Source organism: Artibeus jamaicensis, unplaced genomic scaffold, assembly GCF_021234435.1.
Source record: "Artibeus jamaicensis isolate MK-2021 breed Jamaican fruit bat unplaced genomic scaffold, CSHL_Jam_final scaffold_1019, whole genome shotgun sequence".
NCBI lineage: Eukaryota > Metazoa > Chordata > Mammalia > Chiroptera > Phyllostomidae > Artibeus > Artibeus jamaicensis.
This window is the reverse complement of record NW_026522025.1, coordinates 11,146,846-11,168,905: the sequence shown is the minus strand read 5'-3', so window position 1 is coordinate 11,168,905 and position 22,060 is coordinate 11,146,846. Positions and strand designations below refer to the sequence as shown.

General features: G+C 37.3%; 1 protein-coding gene across 3 annotated transcripts in view; it reads right to left on the bottom strand.

The window, feature by feature from the left end:
- The window catches only part of PATJ (PATJ crumbs cell polarity complex component), a 321,583-nt gene that overhangs the window by 241,778 nt on the left and 57,745 nt on the right, over window positions 1-22,060 (bottom strand). For all 3 annotated transcript variants that reach the window (XM_037136218.2, XM_037136219.2, XM_037136220.2), the window contains exons 16-17: window positions 18,303-18,464; window positions 14,909-15,040 (exon numbers count right to left, since the gene is read on the bottom strand). In XM_037136218.2, coding sequence (XP_036992113.2) covers window positions 14,909-15,040; window positions 18,303-18,464 — 294 coding nt within the window. The remainder of the gene's footprint in view (window positions 1-14,908; window positions 15,041-18,302; window positions 18,465-22,060) is intronic.

Genomic DNA, 22,060 nt, shown 5'->3' with positions numbered 1-22,060 from the left:
CATAAAACCACTATAGAAAGTAGGGAATGATACGTCAACTCAAAACACAGCATCGACAATGAAAAAGATATGGTCACAAATATTGATATAATTTTAATGCTATCTTTTAAGAACTTCTAAAAAGGCCACTGCCTACACAAGACCTAACTTCCTGGGTATTCCACCATGAAAAAAGATATGCAAAAATATATATGACATATGCACCTTTTAAAAAAAATGAGTCTTAAAACGACTTTTTTCTTCTTTTGCAATTTTTAGAGAGCAACGAAAGACAGGTCAGAGACCATCAGTTGAATTAAAATCACTAGAATAGTTCTGGTTTAAGATAGTGGGATGTCATTAATTATTCTGAAAGAGCTGCTGATTTGACCAATGAACTAAATATTTACTTCTAGGAAAAAGAAACAAATGTATTTACAGTGAATGCAAGGCAATAACTAGATGATTCTAATGAATAATGAGCAAGCTATATTATCAGAATCTAACCCCATTTTAACTATTTTATAATATAACCTAGTATTACACTAATCATACCAATAACCACAACATCATCATGTTCAAAGTAAGTACCCACAAAATACATTCAGTGCACTCAAGATAGATTAAACTGATATGGCTCCTGGCTCCTTGTGTCTTATTACTTCCTAAATACTATTAGGCATTAAGAATAGATTTTTCCACTCATCACACATAGAACTAAATAGTCCCTGAGCAGCACAGTATGTAAGGCAATTAAAAGGGCATTGGAAGAGAAGTGGACAGAGAAGCTTGCTAAAAGATCAAAATATATTCTAAAAAGGAAAAATAGAAGCCTGCAGATAATTTTATTCTGTATAGTTTAGTATTTAAAAAATCTATTTCAAGCACCAAAATAATCAAAATGGTTTAAGCAGGAGTCCCATGGAAATTACTTCTTGAAGACTATTGCTTTCTCTTATCCCCTTTTTGTCTCCTATTAGATATTTTTTCTTGGATATTAAATATGTTGCTTGGGTATTTAATTTCTTAAAAAATGTATGTCATTCTGTAATTATTTACATGTTTGCCATTCACCCCTGGCCTAAGACTTTTGCTGGTTGTAAGAAAATAAAACAAACCACACAACTGTCCTTGATCTCAAAGTCCCATCCTCTGGCTAAAATGGCCAGGGTTCAACCGGGTAGACAGCAGTACTCAAGTACAAAGTCACACCCACTACTAAAACTACATCAGTTGAAATTTGAGTATGCTTAGCACTATGGAACCATACACTTAAAAGTGGTTATGATGGTAAATTTTGTTGCCTGTATTTTACCCAAAAAGTTTAAAGTAGAAAAGAAATTTATAAGTAAGAAATATCCCAATATCTTCCAAAAAGAAAACCAAACTGCATTAATTGAAAGTTTTAATGATGTAGAGAAGTATAGACACAAAACTTTTAAAAGCTTGTTTAATATTAGTTTTGGAATTCATTTTAATATTGCAAACAAGTTACTCTCAAGTTAACCTAAATACTGGATGAGTGCTATTGTTCAAGTTGTTCAGTCTCTGAGACACGGGGTTCTTCTTTGTCAGTGGAAATAATAACAGTACAGATTTTACAGAGCTACTAAATATTAAATGAGATAAGGCATGTAAAGAGCTTAGTAAGCTCATAGAAATCACTTCATAAGTGTTGTCCCCATTATTATTATGACTAGGAAGATGATGATGAAGCTAGCAGGATAAAAGGGTTTGAGGGGTTGACATTTACCATCTCATTGACTATCTTCTAAATTTAGCTGAGTGTGTGTGATATAGACCAGCAGTACTATCAGCTGCCACACTGTTCGTGATGTTACATGTTTAAGGCATGAAAACAAAGGGTTGACACTGTACTCCTGATACACAGACCCCTGCACCAGAAGAGGGCCTCATTCTCCCTTAAGGCAGCCAGTGAAAGACAGGGGCCACCTCTGATGCCCAGTGCCACATTAAGGACACAGGATGCCCTTCATTCCTTAGAAAACATTTTGCAATTTTTCCTTTTAATCCTTGAAAGGGCAACCCATTCTTTATATGTAGCACACAAGATGTAGAATAAAACTTTCACAAGTTCAAACTGCAGGAAAACAGCCAAGGAGTCTTGTAGCGAAATCTAAGGTAGAACACACAGTTTCTACTCTCTGGCAGTGAAAAAGCCATTCGGTCTAGAAAGGGTTTTGTCCAGGAGACAGCAGTAAAGGCCAGGGACCGTAAGGATTCAGGAATACTCTGAAGTACATCTTTTGGAATCATAATAAGTATGTCTCTCTGGAAAGACAATTGAACACTTGTATCATCTTCTACTTGAGCCATAATTATAAAGAATCAGTCTTGTTTCTGGTCTAAAGATGGACTTTCATTCTACTTGACCACAAACCTGGGGGCCTAGCTCCACTTCTAATCGGGTGATCCAGAGCAAATTCTTTAACCCCCTGTCATCGGTTTCCTTACCCACAAAATGAGTATGATGGTTATAGTCCCCACCTCATTGGGCTTGTAGGGATAATTAAATCATCCCCCTCCCCCATACACACACAGGCTTTCAACAACGCCTGACAGAGTAGATGGAACATAATAACTGGCTATTATTACCACGTGAAATGGTAGTCATGCTTTCCAAATAAAGTATTAGAACACAAAGTTTCTCAAAGGATTCTTCATTAGAGGGAATAAAATGTAAAAATTCAGATAGATATTAAACAGTTCATGGTTACTAAAGAACAAGAAGATATGAAATCAGGATGCATTAGCAATACCAGGAACTGCCTGTCCACAAAGCACACCTCGGTTTCCCGCAACCGTCACAGGGTCTCTTAGTCTCACTCCCACCCTTGCTAAAACTACAGCATGTTACGTAGAGTTCTTCCCAAGTATGCTCCCTTTATCCTATTTCAACATTTATTTATCTGTATGCTGTCTCTCTACGCCCAGTAAAATTTAAACTCTACGAAGACATGCAGTCTGTTGGCTCTTTTGTTCGCTGCTATATCCCCCACGTCTGGAACAGGGCCCGACAGGGAATGTGCTCACTACACACCTGTCCAATGAAGGGTCTCTAAAGGGTACATACCTTTTCAAATTTTACATCCTTCCTATTAGCTTGTATTAAGTAAGCAATTTTTTCAAAGGAGAGAATGAATAACAAGTCTTATAGCAAGTCTGTGCTCAGACTCGGTCTTAAAAAATCTTTATCATCATTTTTCAGTCAATAGTAATATGTTATTTTATGCCTACAAAAGTATGGGCATTTGTGTGCATCTTTTACTTAGTCTTCACAACTGTACAAGCAAATATTATTTCTATTTTAGAGCTTATTATTTTAGTAAACTGAGAATAAGAAAGACTGACAAGCTTGTTCAAAGTCCTAGTAGGGTGCTGGAGCCAGAATGCAAATCCCAGTCCTTTTTAATTTGTAATCTGGTGCCCCCGACCATACCGTATGTTCACACTGGCGTGCTGGTGAGTGCGGTATCGGATTCAGGTTAAATACACAGGGGACAGCTGAGAGGGGAGCTCTAGCCCTAGAAGATGGTGAGTGAGGATCAGGCAGCTACCCCTCCTTCAGGAACCATCACGAAATCAGGCCTGCGGTGCCAGAAGGAGGCAGCCCCGCTTCCTGGCCCTCGTGGGGAAGAGTGTGGTTTCTCTGAATCACTGCCTGGCTCCAGTGACCCCCACAAACAGGGCAGAGCAATACAAATGACCAAGCCACAGGGAAATGGACCTTTAATACCTGTTTGTGGACTCGATTCGATCTTTCTGCCTTACTCCAGGAAGGGCTATGATTTTCACCTACTAGCATGGTTTTCAACACTGACATCCAAATCAAGTGGGAATCTCCAAAACACATTCACACCTCGAGGTAGGGGAAGACTAGGGATGAAACACCTCGGAAGACTGAGTTTTTTCTTCAGACCAATTATTTAAAATATATTGTTCTATTGTTCTACGTCTACATTTTAGCTCTCCGGAGTTGTTTTCTAAACGTTCATATGAACCACTTGGCCATTTCTGAAATACTCACAAAAAGGGGAAACAAGAGATACAACATTTTCACTATCTCCTCCTCCTTAGCAATGCCTTTTAGTGCGAAGCAGAAACAGTCCTGAAGAAACGTTGTTAGCAGGAGAGCTGCCCTAGGAGAAAGCACCATCCAGCTGATGAGAATCTGCTGTCTGCCCTCTATTTTCTCTCTCCCCCCATTAGACACAATGGGATTTTTTGCCAAATTCATATTCCAGAGGAGCCATGAAATCCCCGCAAAGTTCAACATCAGGCCTGACTCCAGATCTGTGAGACCTCCTGCTAACTCCATCCGCCTGCAGCTGCCTCACTCAGGCAAGCTTTTGATCTGTGAGATCTGGATTTCAGGCTGATACACACAGAGCCTCTTTGATCTCTTATTAAGTGGCTTCTGGTCTCCTGATGCCTTTAGTCCTGCCGCAGTGAAGTTTTTGGAAGTCAGTCGTCATCCTGAGCACACGACAAGCTCCACACACCGGGAGTGGGCTCCCTTCGTTTACCCACTTTGCAGGCTTGAAAAGCAATCTTTAAGGCATGAGAGAACTTCCCCAGTAGCCACAATCAATCCACTCCATGAACACATTATTGAGAATTATTTTTCAAATGAAGCAGCTTAAAATGATTTAAAGGATGCAGAACTTTCCCATAAAGGGAAAGGAAGCAAATCCTCTGTGAAAAGATGTCTTCAGCCCAGTTGGCACTGGGGCTTACAGTACTTTGATGTTAATAAAAATAAATGTGGATAGTAGCCTTTATCAGTTCCCCTAAGTTCTGTCAAGCAAAAGTGACCTTTAAATACAGCTGTGTGATTTGTTCAACGGTAAGCTATGTATTTGCCAGAACATGGACACTACCATTAGTAACTGACTACATGTTGCTTAGTACCAATATCTTTTTAAAATGATTTTATTCATTTAAAAAAGAAAGAGAGAGGGAAAGGGAGGAAAAAAGAGGGAGAGAGAACATCCATATGCAAGAGAAACAGTGATCAGTTGCCTCTTGCAAGACCCCAAATGAGCATCTGGCCCACAACCCATGCGAGTGCCCTGGCTGGGAATTGAACCAGCAATCCTTCCGTTCGCGGGCTGGCACTCAAGGCACTGAGCAACAGCAGCTTAGTACCAATATCTTATGCTACATGGGTGAACTGGATTCAAAGAGCTTCATAAAAATATTTTAAAAACACATGAACAACAACAAAAGGGAAAATAAAGATACCGGTGGCCATGTTATGAGATCCTCTGAGTATTAAAGTGGAACTTGCAATTCATTCCTATCTTCTATATGTTAGATTCTGGACACAGTATAGGTTTGTATCTGACTTTTAAAAAATTTTTTTATTTATTTATCTTTATAGGGGAAGGGAAAGAGAGAGGGAGAGAAACATCAATGTATGGTTGCCTCTCATGTGTCCCCTGCTGGGAACTGGCCTGCAACCCAGGCATGTGCCCTGACTGGGAATCGAACTACAATCCTCTGGTTCACAGGCCCACGCTCAATCCACTGTACCTGACTTTTTAATAACACTAATATATGTACAATTGACCCTTGGGCCAAAACAACATTGGTTTGAACTGTATGGGTCCACTTATACATGGGTTTTTTTTCAACACCATAAATGTATACACACTTCTTTGTGGTTTTCTTAGTAAAATTTCCTTTTCTCTAGCTTACTTTATTCTAAGCATACAGTATATAATACATAATATACAAAATATATATTAATTGTCTATTTATATAAAGGCTTCAAGTCAACAGTAGGCTATTAGTAGTTAAGTTTTGGGGGAGGCAAAAGTTATATATGTATTTCAACTGTGGAGGATCGATGTACCTAACCCCCGCATTATTCAAGGATCAGCGGTGCTGTACTATATGTTAAAATTATGTTAACACCTATCAAATTCTATATCTTGGATTCTATAAACTAACCAGCTAGTATGAATGTAGAGACTGGGAAATTCTGCAAGTTACTGAATATACTGTAGTAGCATTTATGCAGATTCGCCCCGCATTCAACTCTGGAGGCAAAAATTAAAATCTTTGATTTCTTCCACTTTTATTTTTTTAATCCTCATGTGTTTTCTTGAATTGACTTTGGAGAGAGAAGAAATGAGAGAGCGAGAAGGGGGGGAGAGAAAGAAGAGAAAACTTCTGTACATGCCCGACCAGGGATTGAACCTGCAACCTCGGTATGTGCCCTGACAGGGAATCAAACCTGTAACCTTTTGGTGCATGTGGCAATGTGCCAACCAACTAAGCCACACAACCAGGGCTCTTCCACTTTTAAACTCAATTTTTTGATAAACACAATTAAAACTGGTGGAAGAAATATGACTAGACTTCTGGACACTAATATCAAAGTCTGAATACAAATCATTTATGCCCTCTTAGATATAAAAATAATAAATTAATTACTGCCAATATAAAGTTGAAACAAAATTGATAGTTAAAATTGCTATCTCTTAATCCGTCCATATCATGGAAAACAATTAGCAAAATACATGTGAGTCTCACAAAGAGTTATGTTCAAGCAATTTGGTAAAAATATATCCAAATTTAAAAGATATATGCCTTTCTTGATGAGTAATTCCACTTCCAGGAATTTATTACAAGATTTATCTCCACCTCTTCATAAAAGAGAATGACAAGGGTACCCACTACAGCCTCATTTGAAATACCCACTAAATGAGTACAGGAGACTGGTTAAATGAATTCTTGAACATAGATAACAATATACTATGCAGTCATTAAAAAGAACTAGGTAGCTTTATAAATACCAAAATGAAAGAACATATAATTGATGAAAGAAGCAATGTGCTTAAAATGCTTGTGACATATTCCATTTATACATTAAAAAAATAGCAACCAACAAACTATTCCTTATCCAACTGTGTGTGTGTATAAAATATCCTGGAAGGATAGAGAGGAAAATCAGGAGTACTATCTGGGAGAGGTGAGGAACTGTGTGTGGAGATAGAGTTACTTCTCATGGCACACCTTTATGTACCTTAAATTTCTGTGTCATATGTATGTATCACTTATCTTTAAAACATTTTCATGTGCTCAGAAAGTCATTCTGTTGAGCACATAAGAAAAACATCAATTTAAAGCTACATACATGAAATTTGTACAATCCCTTCCTACAACTTTTAAAAGTCTTTTTTTTTCATCCTCACCCAAGGGTATATTTATTGATTTGGGGGGGGGGTAAATATCAATGAAAGAGAGAAACATTGATCGGCTCTTGTACAGGCCCCACCGGAGATCAAACCCCCAACCTAGGTATGCGCTCTGCCCTGGAATCGACCCCTCAATCTTTTGGTGTGCGGCATGACGGTCCAACCAACTGAGCCACCTGGCCAGGGCCTAAAAGTCTTTTTTAAAGAGAATTCCATCTGATAGAATTAGTAGTCAGGCAAAAAACTGCACACTAAGTCTTTCTTGTCAATACTAAGGCATTCCTTATCCAAGACAAATACTTCTGGAGTTCAATAACCCACTTCTCCTATTAAGAAAAAGTAATCACTGTTCATTTCTATTGGGAGGAATACTTTCACTATTCTTTTTGATCAATCATTATTTGCCTGTGATCTTTCAAGCAACTTTTTAAAGCATCATTAACAGTATATATATATAAATCCTCTCTCAAAGGCTGTTGCTATTATACTTTCTATTTTTATCTCACCCAGTATCTAAGGTAAAGCCAAAGTCTTTCACAGATATCTACTTTGACACAAACTGAGTCTGTCCATACCAAAAGGGAAGAAAAATGAGGCACAGGATGTGGGAGGAAGAACTGTTGGTTAATAAATTTTACCTTCTAAGTCATTAAAATTCAAAAGTATCAAGAATGGCAATATCATGGCTAATGTTCAAAAATTGGCTAATGTCAAACATGCCTAGTGATTTATAATTATGAGGGGTTATTCAAAGTTCAACATAAATCAAAACACCAGAAAATATCCACTTGCCATGTTTAATTTATAAGGTCAACTGAAGGTAAAATCCACACACTTCTAAATTTATTTCAAGGTTTTTGGTAGATTTAAAAAGTCACAGATTCTCAGATTACCTAATAATTGCTCCATTTCTGAACATTAACTCACAACAAAATATTTGTGCTAACTGAAGCTTCTTAAATTTGCGGTTATTTTTGTTTGAAGCAATAAGCACCAGTTCATATACAATGAATGTGAACATGCTATATTAATTTCAATACTTACTGAACGTTCATGTAAGTATTAAAAATGAGAAAACTATCTAGCAGCTTGTCTTTAAGGCATGAAAATTTTTTACAAGCTGAAAAAACAGAAAGATCTGCTGTGACAATTTATCACAGGGATCCCCAGTAATAAAATGCACATGGAAGCAATTCTCATAAGAAATGGAGCACGAGAGCATGGTGGTTAAAAGCAGAGACTTTGGGAGCCAACTGTTTGAGTTAAAGATCTGCCACATATTAGCAGTGTGAACTTGGATGAGTTACTTAACCTCTCTATGCTTGAGGTTCCTCAATTCTAAAATGAGGATAATAGCCCTGACCGGCGACGCTTCGTTGAAGCGTCCCACAAAGTTGGTTGAAGATGGTCCCACTAAGCAGAAGGTTGCTGGTTTGATTCCCAGTCAGAGCACATGCCTGGGTTGAGAGTTTGGTCTCCGGTCAGGGTGCATGTGAGAGGCAGCTGATCATTGTTTCTCGGTCACATCTTTGTTTCTCACCCTCTCTTTCTCCCTTCCCCTCTTTCTAAAAGTAAATAAAATATTTTAAAAAATAATAAATAAAATAAAATGAGGATAATAATCTCACTCCATATGGTATCTACTTCATATGGTTCTTGTGAGGAATACATAAAAGCAATTAGAACAATGCCTAGTAAATAGTAAACATTCAACAAATTGTCAGGTCTTACTATTGAATATGTATTAATTTTATTTGTATAAATATTAGAATTAATAGTAGTCTGAATATTAGTAATATTCCAAGGAATAAAACCATTTAATGTAAATATTAGGGAATCAAGACAAAGATAACTAGAACACAATATGTAAACCACACTTAGAAACTAGCAAGAAACTATACTACAAAACCTTATAACCAAAGTTCAGAAGGGTTTTATGGTGCTGAGAGTACATAGTTAGCCACAATATTATTGACTTGACAAATTATGCACATTGCTGTTTTCCATGACACAACCATATAAGACATGACGTTACAGTGAGCAATCAATGGCTCTTCTAACATGGTACACACACAGGGCAGGATTTTAACTGGCCACTACATGGAGGAGTACCTAGGAATATTTGAGATGAACAAATATTCTACCTTTTTTCAAATCAAAGTCAATAAAGTTACTATCACTTTACCCTAAAATCTAATAAGAAGACTTACAACCTGAACCATATATACTATGTCTTCCCTGTTGCTTTCTCCTTTTACCTTCACTCTAAACTATTTTAAATGCCTTTCAAGAAGATGAATTTCTCCACTTTGCTCTTTGACTGAGCTATAGAACTGGTTAGTAGATTCGGCTCCTTTGTTTCAGGTATAAAAATATACTTCTTTTCTCTGCTCAGCTACGCAACTCCCACCAATAGTTAACCACTGAATCACCTGTCCAGGCAGCTGCCCCATATCTCCATGGCCAACTCAAAATCCTTTCTCAGCTCATTCATTTTTTCCTAAGATTTGGCTCAACTGAATGTAAAAAGTAAATTTGTGACCGATAATCCACAATTGGATAATTAAATATGGCTCATCAAGAGTTGGCAGCTTGTAGCCCTATCTGGTGTGGCTCAGTGGATTGAGCTCCACCCTGTGAACCAAAGAGTCACTGGTTGGATTCCCAGTCAAGGTACATGCCTGGGTTGTGGGCCAGGTCCCCAGTGGGGGGCGCACAAGAGGCAACCACACACTGAAGTTCCTTTCCCTCTCTTCCCCTCTCTTTAAAAATAAATAAATAAAACCTTTAAAAAAAAGAGTTGGTTGCTTTTAGCCCTGACTGCTGTGGCTCAGTGTGTTGGATGTCATCCTGTAAACCGAAGGGTCCCTTGGTTTAATTCCTAGGTATGGTTTGTAGGCCAGCTCCACAGTTGAGATGTGGGTGTGTGGGATGCAACTGACTGACGTTTCTCTCCCTCTCCTTCTTCCCCCAACCCACCAAAATAAATAAAAAAATTTTTTTTAAAGAATTGGCTTTTTAAAAATATTGCTTTTTAAATGCAATTTTATGATTAAATTTAGACTTTTCTGCACAAAGACATCTAACATTAATTTTCCTAATTTCACTAAATAGTTGAAAGTTGATACAGTACATACATATTATAGTATGGCTCCATCTTTGAGGAAAAATGTAAAAACTTTTTGACTTTCTTTTTTAAGTTGGATCATTATTAATAATATTCACACTTGCATAATAATGTAACATTTCCACTTCTTTACATGTTAATCTACTTGGCTCACAACAATCCTTTGATCTAGACATTTTGTCCCCATTTTATAAATAAATTGCATAAGCATCCATGAATGGATATCAAATATAATTTTGTCAGGCTCTAGAGGAATTTCTTATTATTCTAGAGAATAACCCATTAGTGGGAAAGTGGTTAACTGAAATTAACATTCCAAAGTAAATTTTCAATCTCAATGCTGCTGATGCAGGTCCTTTACAACCAGGAAGCTCTCCTACTCTACTAACACTTTCGCCAACAGCTAAGGTGGCCAACATATTTCTACCATACTTCTTATTCCACACATGCTAAGACTGGGGGTGGCGGTGGGGACCTGCACTGGCCCTGTTCAGCTACCCAATAAACTCATACAGGATGCATCAAATACAATAATAACCAGGAACACAGCCTTTAATGGCTTTTGTTAAACTGTCCCCTAGTCTTGCAATAAATATTCGTAAACTTTAAAATTTATTACTTAAGTACAACAAGGAATGGTATAAGCAATTAATTGAACTTGGCCAAAACCAAAATTTAAATTGTGTTTACATGTCATCAAAATGTCACGGGGGAGGACATAGGCAGACATGGCTCACCTCTTCACACAACCACATCAAAATTACAACTAAAATATGGAGCAACTATTACTTAGGAACATCAGAAAGCTGAATGAAGTCTGACAACTATGGCATTGAAGAAACCCCATCCATCCATCCAAACTGGTAGGAGAGGTATGAACATGGAATGGGCTGGCTCTACACTCATGTAAATAAAAATTTATTTTTATTTATCTTGGGAGCGAGGAGTCCCAGACCCACACCAAGCGCCCCAGCCCAGGATTCTAGTGCCAGGAAGATAAGTCCCCGCAACCAGCAAGGACTGAGTCAGTGGAAGATGCTGCTGGAGCACTAAGCAGTTCATCTTGGGGAACCCACACACAGATTCACATACTCAGACCAGCTCCCTCTGTGTTCCAATACCAAGGCAGCACCTTGAAGAGCACCAGCAGTATACAGGGAGAGACTGAAATATCTGGCATCAGGGCAAGCAGAGGTCACTGTCCCTTTGCTGAGCCCTTCTCCCACACAGCTAGTAGACTGGTGCCATATCTAAGACTCCATCAACCTGGCTAACACTGTGCGACCCATCTTGGAGATCCCCAGAGGCTCCACCCCATCCAACTTATGGGGCCACCCAAGGTGCTTTTCCATAGAAATGGCTGGTCTTTGCTCCTAAATCCTATCAAAGAAGCAGCAGCTGCTTAGGTGATAGGGGGAGTCTGTGCCACCGAACCCTACAGGACACCTACTACATTAGGCCACACTACCAAAACACAGAGTCAAAGCAATTCTACCTAATACATAGAAACAAACTCAGGGAGGCTGCCAAAGTGAGGAGATAAAGAAACATGGCAAAAAAAAAAAAGAAAAGAAACGTGGCCCAAATGAAAGAACAAATCAAAACTCCAGGAAAAAAAAAAATGAAATGGAGATAAGCAATCTTTCAGATGCAGAGTTCAAAATACTGTTGATATGAATGCTCAAGTAACTTAGCGAGGACCTCAGAATCACAAAAAAGACCCAGTCAGAAACAAAGGATACACTAATTGAAATAAAGAACAATTTACAGGGAAACAACAGTAGAATGGATGAAGCCAAGAATCAAACCAATGATTTGGAACATAAGGAAGCAAAAAAACAACCATACAGAACAAGAAGAAAATAGAATCCAAAAAAATGAAGATAGTATAAACAGCCTCTGGGACAACTTTAAGAAGTTCAATATTCTCCTCATAGGGGTGCCAGAAAGGAAAGATAAAGAGCAAGAAATTGGAAATCTATTTGAAAAAATAGTGAAAGAAAACTTCCCTTATCTGGTGAAAGAAATAAACATGCAAGCCCAGGAAGCACAGAGAGTCCCAATTATGATGCATGCAAAGAGGCCTACTTCAAGACATATGATTAAAAGGTCAAAGGTTAAAGATAAGGAGAAACTCTTAAAAGCAAGAGAAAAGAAGTTAGCAGCTAGAAGATTTCCGGATGGGAAGTGGAATGAAGAGAATGGGTGAAGAGGTGAGGGGATTAAGAAGCACAAATAAGTAGTTACAGAAGTTCCATGGGGATGTAAAATACAGTATAGGAAAGAGAGTAGCCAAAGAACTTATATTCATGACCCATGGGCATGAACAATGGTGTGGGGATGGCCTGAGGGAGTGGCAGTGCTGGATGGAGGGGGGCAAAAGGAGAAAAATCAGGACAATTGTAATAACATAATAAAATATAATTAAAAATAAATGTCATGGTGGAAAACAGTTCTATATTCCATTTGACGAATGGTGAAAACATGCTGTGTATAAATGTAAATGTACTCAAGACTGACTTAAGAAAAACATTCAGTTTAAGATTTTTTCAAAAGTTTAGATACAGAAGTAAATAAGCTGAGTCCTTTAACATAAATCAAAGCAGCATTTATAAAATATTTTTCTATTCTTAGAGAAGAACAAAGGCAAATAGAATCTAACTTTTCGTCGGAAGAAAAATCACTACATATAATTCATGCAGAAATAAATGTCAGTACTGCATGTGTAATAATGACTGTGAGGAAGATGAAAGGGGGAAAATCCTAGAATCTAATAAAAATTTAAAAAACAAAAGGTATGTTACAATACATTCCTATAGGAATGCAGTGAAAAAAACTGCATATCTAGAATAGGCTACATGCATCTTTTAAAGTGTGAAGCTCAAAGCTCAAAGAAATGTTTTTGTTAACTGGAGATTAACCTGTTAAGAACTATCGAGTTTTTTTCCCACCTCTTACTGAAGTTTTTTAAGTGTCTAAAGCACTTGTCTGCTTTAAATGTGCAATATTCAAAACCTAAAACTCGCAGATAATGTCAGTTAACAGGATATAAGCAATCATGAAAATATATTATCTGAGATTGTAAGTATATATTTTCCAATGATAATATATATTCCTATATATTATATATATTTTCCAATATGTTTGTGTGTGTGTATTCCAATGATAATGGAAATGTGGCTCAATATCCAAGACCACATCTGAAAGATACTTCCTAAACTAAATCCTAATTATCAAATGCTTAACAAGAAACCCCACTGAATGTGTTCACTTAGTCGCAGTTAATTTTGGCTAACCTAAACTTTCTGCAGTCATTCTGCAAATACTTGTTAATCACCTACCACGTGCTAGGTAATAGAACTACACTGGGGAGGAAGATAATGACATATACTGGCCATTTGTTTTATATGCTCTAATATTAACCAATGTATAAACTTTCAGAATCTTACAGTACTAATATTTTCTTATAAATATTTCCCCAAATGTATATTATTTGGAATCAACAACTCGTAATTCAATAATATTCCAAAGAGAAGTTCTAATAACTAAGAAGGTTATCTGGCACAGAAATAGGTCAGCAAGAATGAAACAGATATAATCTATTTCAGTAATCTTAAATCACACTGCCAAAATATGGAATTTAATGTCTTACATAATGCCTAAAGTATTTTTCTTTTAATCTATTCATGATTGCCTTATCATATTAAAAATAAAAGAATTGATTTTTATATCACTTGGCATTTTATGTGCTTTGATAGAATACATTTTGCTTTATTAAAACCACAATGTGTTTAGGCAGCACAAATGTATTAAAATATGCATCTTAAAAGTGAAGATATTTCTTGCCAACAGTTTTAATTCCCATAATCATCAGAAGCTCTAAAAGTACTATAAACTGGTAAACTGGTAAGATAAATAGATGTCTTATTGTGACCTTTCACATCATTCACCAAATGCATCAGTAACTTTACCCTGGTCAAATCTGGGATACATATAAATGTATAAAAGTCATGTGTCCCATTATTAAATAGAAATATATCATTTCACCAAGTAGAAATTGCACATTTAGGTAAGCAAAACTATAAAATCCTCCATGTGAAGGGGAGGAATAGGAGGAGAATTGGGAATGACTACTAATATGTACAGGGTTTCTTTTGGGGGTGATGAAAATGTTCTAAGATTAGACTGTGGTTGATGGCTGCATAACTCTGAATACTAACAGCAACCAAACTGTATGTTGTAAATGGGTGAATTTTACATATATAAAATATATCTCAATAAACCCAGGGGGTGGGACCTCTATATGAAAAAATTCATCAAGTTCCAGTCTATAAAAGCATCCATGGGTATAAAACTATTGCTTCCTTTATTATATGATCCATCATTTTATTGACTAAGGGAGCTATCAATTGCCAAGTTAACAATGGAAGGTATGACACCTCATCTTCCGACAATAGCATTATACATCCAATCATTCAGTTCTGCCTAAGTCAACGGGTGCCTTAAAATAGTTACCACATCACATAATGTTAATACGACTAATCACTCCAAAAAAATTCTACGGAGGTTTTTATACCTGGTAATCCAAAATGCTGAATCCCAAGCCTTTATGATCTTTTACTAGTTCAACGATCTTGACTTCAGGAGACCATAGTGCTAATTCCCCATCGTCATCTTCTTCAGGGTTGACATCTACATTGTGATCAGCCTGAAATACCAAAGAAAATAAATGCATCACAACACTGTTCTTTGAATTCTGAAAAGAACATATCAATACTCTCATAGCTTCTTTTCAAACTGGGGACTCTCTTTGGCATGCATAGTTGTTGTATCTAATCCTTTTAAAGGGACATGCACTGGAGCATATACACTTTAGTATAAGAGTTTTGTGAAAATTCAAGCACTTAAAAAGGCAGATTCTTCACAGTAGGGTTTTTTTAATGTAAAGTATCCATTTCATTCAAAGTATTAATTAACACTGACCTCTTATACTTCAATGAGTTCTGTCATCCCATTAGAAGCATAAAAGGAAAAATGAAAACATCATACAAAGTCAAAGCTTATAAGACATTTAAGTAGCAATACCTGAATTCGTAATTCTAGTAGAGAGACAGAGAAAGCCAACACAGAGAGAGGGCAGGACAGGACACAGAGAAACCACTTCTGTTGTCTCCTAGAAGTTCTCAAGAAAAACTTTACTAGAAAAATAAGGCTGATAAAAAATCCAAGTCTTTGGGAATCGTGTAAGTCTAAAAACAAATAAAAATCACTGACATGAAATAATGGAAATCTCATCATGGAGGAAGTACTTTAGCACAACTATCTAGCACACTGGTCCTGGGTTATTTCCCCTGCCCTCACACACTAAATCCCACTATTCCAGACTTCCCCTCTTCTCAGGGAAAAGAGTCACTGCCCTATGGAATTCTCAGAAGCTAAGTGACACAGGGTCAATGACTTAACTATGCAGAACGAGAATAGCTGCTCCACCCTTCTGCCTTTATACTATTAATAGCACTGTATTGTTGTTTTTTATATGATTTAACTTCCCTAAAATACTCTGAATTTCCATTTGAAGCTCAAGAATTATATTCTTTTTTCTCTGTAGCCCTAGCAACTAACAAAATGTCTGACTCACGGGGTAGGATGAGAACTCTGAGCAGACTACCATAGAGTTTACCATGGTTATCCACTCAACCCACAGTAGTGCCTGGCTCACCATAACCACTCAACAAATATTTGATCAAGATATATCAGTATTGATCAAATACAAATCACCCATCCTTCAGTGGGTTTTCCGTGCAACTCTTTGAAAATAAAGCTACAGACTAAGTAATGATTGTTAAAAGCAGACTTCTTAAAACTGCAGGTAATCTTGATAAATAAAATGAGAGCACATTATTTCTACAAACATAATTTTGAGTGACCTGTATAAGAAAATTCACTTAATGAAATAAAAATTGGGGGGAAAAACCCTCTAATATGAAAGAGTAAGTAAGGCACGATAGCTAATACAAAACCATGTTTTAATTAGGGTTGATCCAAACCTCAAACTGTCCCTGCAGGACAGGAAAGCCAATACGCAACTCATGGTGGATTGGATCTAAACATGGGAACAATTTCTTGGCTCTTGAATTAAAAAACTTGAAATTAGCAGGAGTGTTCTGGATCAATAACCTCTGTATATATCAGCCTGATGTGAGGAAATGATATACTTAAAAAGAAAACACTATACCTTCCAATAAAAAGTAAAGTTCCAATGGCTAATACAATATGATTGATGTTTTACTAGGGTATTTAATACCCTCACTGATTAATGAGTGTTAGAATTTTGGCTGAGCTGCCTAACCAGATAGAGTTTAAAAACCTAAGATGACACTGGGATAAATGAACATAGAGACAGATGGAAAAGACAGCCAGCATTTAGAAAAACACACACATACAATTATAAAGCCCAAGTTTATAGAAATGTCAAGGCATCTAAGGTACACAAGATATTTTCCAACCTGAAATATATCACTTTGATACAATCAATTCTGCATAACTCCTCTATTTACAGAATGGAAAGCAATCAACTAATGGGCAGCAAGTCTGACATTTAGCATAATTCAGAGCTGTTGTTTACCCATTGTGGTAGAGTATGACAGATGGGAGGATAGGGTCAGCAAGCTGGGCTGGTGATTTACACACCCTACAAGATTAGATTAAAGGCATTTTTATCAACCTTTAGAGGTAAGCCATCGCCCACATTGAATTTTAGTAAAGATAGTAAGAATCAAAAAAGTGTGGCATTTGAGTCCCTTCTTTGAAGTATGTTTTACTAAAGATAAATGTTTAAAAAGAGATTCTCAATCAATAATTTACCAAGCACTTCTTATATGCCCCGTACAGAATTAAAACACTATGAAATAAAAATAATTTTAAGATATGACCCCTGCCCACAGGAGCTGACAGTTTTCTGGTAAAAACAAACTTAATCATAAGTATCTGCGACTTCAGATTAAAGCTACAGTATCTGTGACTTCTGATCTCCTAAAGGACTTGCATGTCCTTTAGGAGATCAGAAAACAAACACAGGTGAACTGGAGGAGTCAAGAAGAGCTATAGCCAACTTTTACTGAGCACGTTCCACGTGCAAGGCACTGTGCCAGGAACTCTGCACACATTGCTTCCTCTCTTCCTCACACGAAAAATGAGGTGGGTAAGTACTCTAAGTATCGCCACTTTTCAGAGGAAGAACATGAACAAAAAGTCAAGTTATTTGTTCAAAGATTCACAATCACTGTGCGGTAGAGCAGGATTAGAGTCCCTGTGTTTTGACATTCAGACCATAGGAGGTAAAAGGAAAAGCCCCATGAGCTAAACTTTTGTTAACAGAATTATAATCTAAAGAGTCTGGAAAGGTGGGAGCAGCATAACAGATAAGGTTACAAATGACAATAAGATGACAAAGCATGTGCCTAAAATAGTTTTCATAATTACGATGCTCTTTTATGAAAAAGAGTTCCAAGAGCGTAGAAGGTGTTATTTTATTCTCTGACCTTCTAGAAGATTTTACAGCAATTTTTAGAATTACTTCGAAATCGGTCATAGATCTTGATATTTTTAAGGCTCTGGAAAAGGGGAAGTCCATTAGATATTTAACACTCATCAACATCTTAAACTTATTAAGATGAACTGAGTTAAACTGGGAGCCAAAAGTAATAAGCCCAAGCAAATACTAAAAAAAAGTTCTCTAAAATCAAAGTGCATGCACATTAGTTTCACCAATATTTCAAGGGGGAAAATGTTTATGACATGATGTGAGAAGTAACAACCTGAAAGCTATGCACTGTTGCTATTGAAAGTTAATGTAGTCAAAGAGAAGAAGTGGGTAATATTTTCCCCTGTCCTCATATTGTAATACACCCTCTGGGGCATCCTTGATGAATGGGTGTGCCTATGGGAACCGCAGGGCATTACTCTCATACCTCCATCTCAGGAAGAGAGGCTTCAGTGGTCCTTGGTTCATCTACAGAGGCTTCATCATCAAACAACCGCCGACAGCAAACCAGTGTAAAGGGGGGTGGCACTTCTTTAAGAAAGGAGACTGCTTCTCGACGTGATTTCCCATAGAGCTGCACACCATTGACCTACAAAGACAAAGGTAAGTCACGTAAGTAACGTAAGGAGGCTCCAAATGAGAAAAAAAAAAAAAAAAAACCCTCAGTCTACATCAATCTATCAGAATGAAAATAGGGTACTGTTTTACTTTCCCTGTATACAAAGGATCTAAATTTAACATTGTTTTAGTAGTAACTAAAAACATTAGAAATCCTTAAAATTTATAAAAACTGAGGCTAAACTTTTATTGCACTTGGGTGAACAAAGTATAAAATGTGTGCAGAGTATTTGGCTGGGTATGTGACCTGCCTAACTTTTCACACCTCGGGTTTCCCCTTGCTACACTCCAATGCTACACACTCCAGCTTATCTCTCCTTAAACACATTAAATATCGTTTACATCCTTGAGACCATTTCCTCTTGCTTTTTCATTTTGCAAGGATATCACTGTAGATATTAACACTAATTTTAAGGCTGTTAATAGCTGCTGAACTTGCAACATGTAGGTAACAAAATCTAAGGTACTAGGCTGTTAAAAGTTAGCCTCAGTTCACAATTTTCTTTTACATCCCTTAAGCTCTTAATACCAGACCAAGAGAAATTACTTCTTTTGAAAACTGCATAGAACTTTGTATCAGTTCTATTCTCACATGCTATGATTATCAATTGTAGAAAGTGTCAGTTTTCAAATTATTTTTATGTCCCCTATGTTTAAAAGAACAAAAAGGTAACCAACTATTCCTTAATAATGAGCAATGTTTATCACCCAAATTATCTAAATTTCATATTCTTTTTAGTGTATTATAAGAACATTTTGCACCAAAGGTGCTTTATAAACATGTCTATTCTAATTTTCCATATATGTGACTTTAGCTCAAGGACCTCTGACAGTTGTGACTAAAAGTCCAAAAAAGCTAATCTATCTGGCTACTCCCAAAAGGCCGAGGCATGAACACAAACCAAGCAACAAATATTTTCATATCTAACTCTACCTTCCTGGGAGGGTTTAGCAAAATTACTGGTTTTAGAGGCATTTCTGGGCTGGTGTTTACTTCTGACAGGTGCAGCGCTAATGTCCAGAGACCTGGCATAGCTGCCTTTTTTGGGAGGAGCTTTCCACAGAATCTGTCATTGTTCAGAGAATAAGAGCACAGTGGGTTGTTGGAAGCAGCCCATCAGCAGTGATCTGAGCCCTGAATCAACTGTCCCTGGGAACCACTCTCAGGCCTATAACGTACCAAGTACTTAGCCATCAGGCCAGACAATCTCACTGCCTTTTAATTATTTACAAAGAAATCACCACATAGTAAAGAGACCCATTTGTGCTGCAGGGAGCCAGCCCTAGTGGAAAAGCAAGTATCTCCCAAGACTTTGACTGATGAAAGGGCCCAGGAGACAAGTTCAGCAGCAGATGATGGTATTCCTTGGAAGAATAATAAGCCAATCTACACCCAAAAATGGGCAGGGAGGTACCCATCACTGATCACACCATGTCCATGGTACCAACTGGTGCCACAGCACAGAGAGTTCTAAAACCAACCAAATGGGTAGTAACTTATCCTGAAAAATAAAGCAAGAACATACAATCGAGGCAGGAATTCTACCCATACACAGTATCAGTTTGTGTTTCACTGGACCTCAACAAATTAGAAAATAACTTTTCAGGTTTTTATCTTGGAGTACATTTAAATATTTATTTGGCTCATTATTTATTTATTTGAATTGTCTCCGATTATTATGGCAGTGCCTGGTAGTCCTCCTCTCTGCACTCTGTCTCTAAAGGGATTGGCCTCAGTTCCCAACACCAACTCCTACCTAAGGGGATTTATGGCTGCTGTAAATAGCCGCTCTGAGCTGAGACTTGGCACAGTGTTCTAACCCCAAAGCATATTTGTGTTTCTGGTTTTAAACTCTACGGAGTACATTAAACACACACACACACACACACACACACACACACACACACACACACTCTTTAAGTTCAGGAGTTTATTTGGCTAACTTTACAGAGATTTTTGAAAATTGTTATTTCTACATTTGGTTACTCAGAAGCAGCCAACTTATATTTTAGAGTTCACAATATTTCTCTAGGTCTTTAACTTGAGACCCTCAGAAGTGCTGTCAAGTCTGAACTGTTCAGACTGCGACTAGAAAATGCACACACACACGTACTCATTTGCAGAATACATAATACCGTACAAGTATTGTGCCCCTACATTACCGCATTCAATCCTCATTCCGCCTATCACATAGACTGCTTATGCCTTTCCACAGTGATAATACTGCCAACATCTCTCAGTGAGATAATGCTTTAGAGTTTACGTGGATGACACTCCATTAGATCCTCACAAACGCATAGCGAAGTAGGCATTTATTGATGAAGAAACTGATCCTCGAAAAGTTGAGTGACATGCCCAGGGACATGGTTACGCTGTGGCAAACTCAGAACCAAAAGCAGCTCTTCGGACTTGCAGATCTGTGCTTCTTTCTGTATTCCAAGTTCTTTTACCAAAAATCTGCACTTACAAATTCATGTTTTCATGCCACCTTATCACGCCACATTCTCTTACAAGGCTGAAGGCCTATGGAGTTCTAGTCTTGGCTAAGGCACAGACAACTCAGTTGGCGGCTGGGATCATTTATACTTGGTCTACTCAGATCCAGCTAACATTTCTTTATCACCTACCACATACTAGTGGTGAATTATACACCAAATTATACACTAAAAAATGCTTAAAAAGGAAATTACACGTTATGTATATTTTACCACAAAAAAGTGAACTAAACTGATTTTGGCCCGTATTTCCACATCTGCCAAAGTAATATATCTCATTTCTCCATACCTAACAACTACATATTAGACAGATGGTTTCCAAATGGCAATCCACAGATTGCCGTATGTGATAACCACAAAGCTATGCCATGTACCCAGCAAATCAGAAAGACATGATTCAGAACAAATAAAAAACCGTAAGTGACATAGTAAAACCTACAGCATTAATCTGCCAATAAGCATCCCACTACCATTCCATGAACAGCTCTAAAATAACTTACTACGTTTTACAAGACTCCAGTGCATTGCCGTCCCAAACCTATGGCACAATTTGATGACAATTAGTCATAGCCCTTTTCCCTCAAACCTTAAAATCCAACATACTCTTTGAGGTGGCCGCTAAAAAATGCAGTTTCACTCAACAAAAAAACTATTTGGGAGCTTTGTCATCCCATTTTGAGAAAACATAAATTTTAGAAAGACATTTCTATAATCAAGGCTTGTGGGATTCTAATCTTGGCGAAGGCTACTAGGCTGATTCTGTTAAACCCAAACTAGGGCTTCTTGTGGTTCCTTAACTCTTGGGAAAAATAAATCTCTTCTATGCAGTCTTCTCTAAGTTTGACCACTCCCCACGTCTTTTTTAGGAGCTTACAAGTATTGGGATATATTTAATAACAGTAAAAAAAGGAGTTAGAAAACATGAACTAGTTATCATTCTACCAGTACAAAAAGTTGGAGGAAATCAATGTTTTATTTTCTTATACATAAAATTAGGGTTTCAGTATTGATTGTTTTGTTTATTGTGTTCATTATAGAACTTTACAATTTAACAAAATCTCCTAAGAAAGT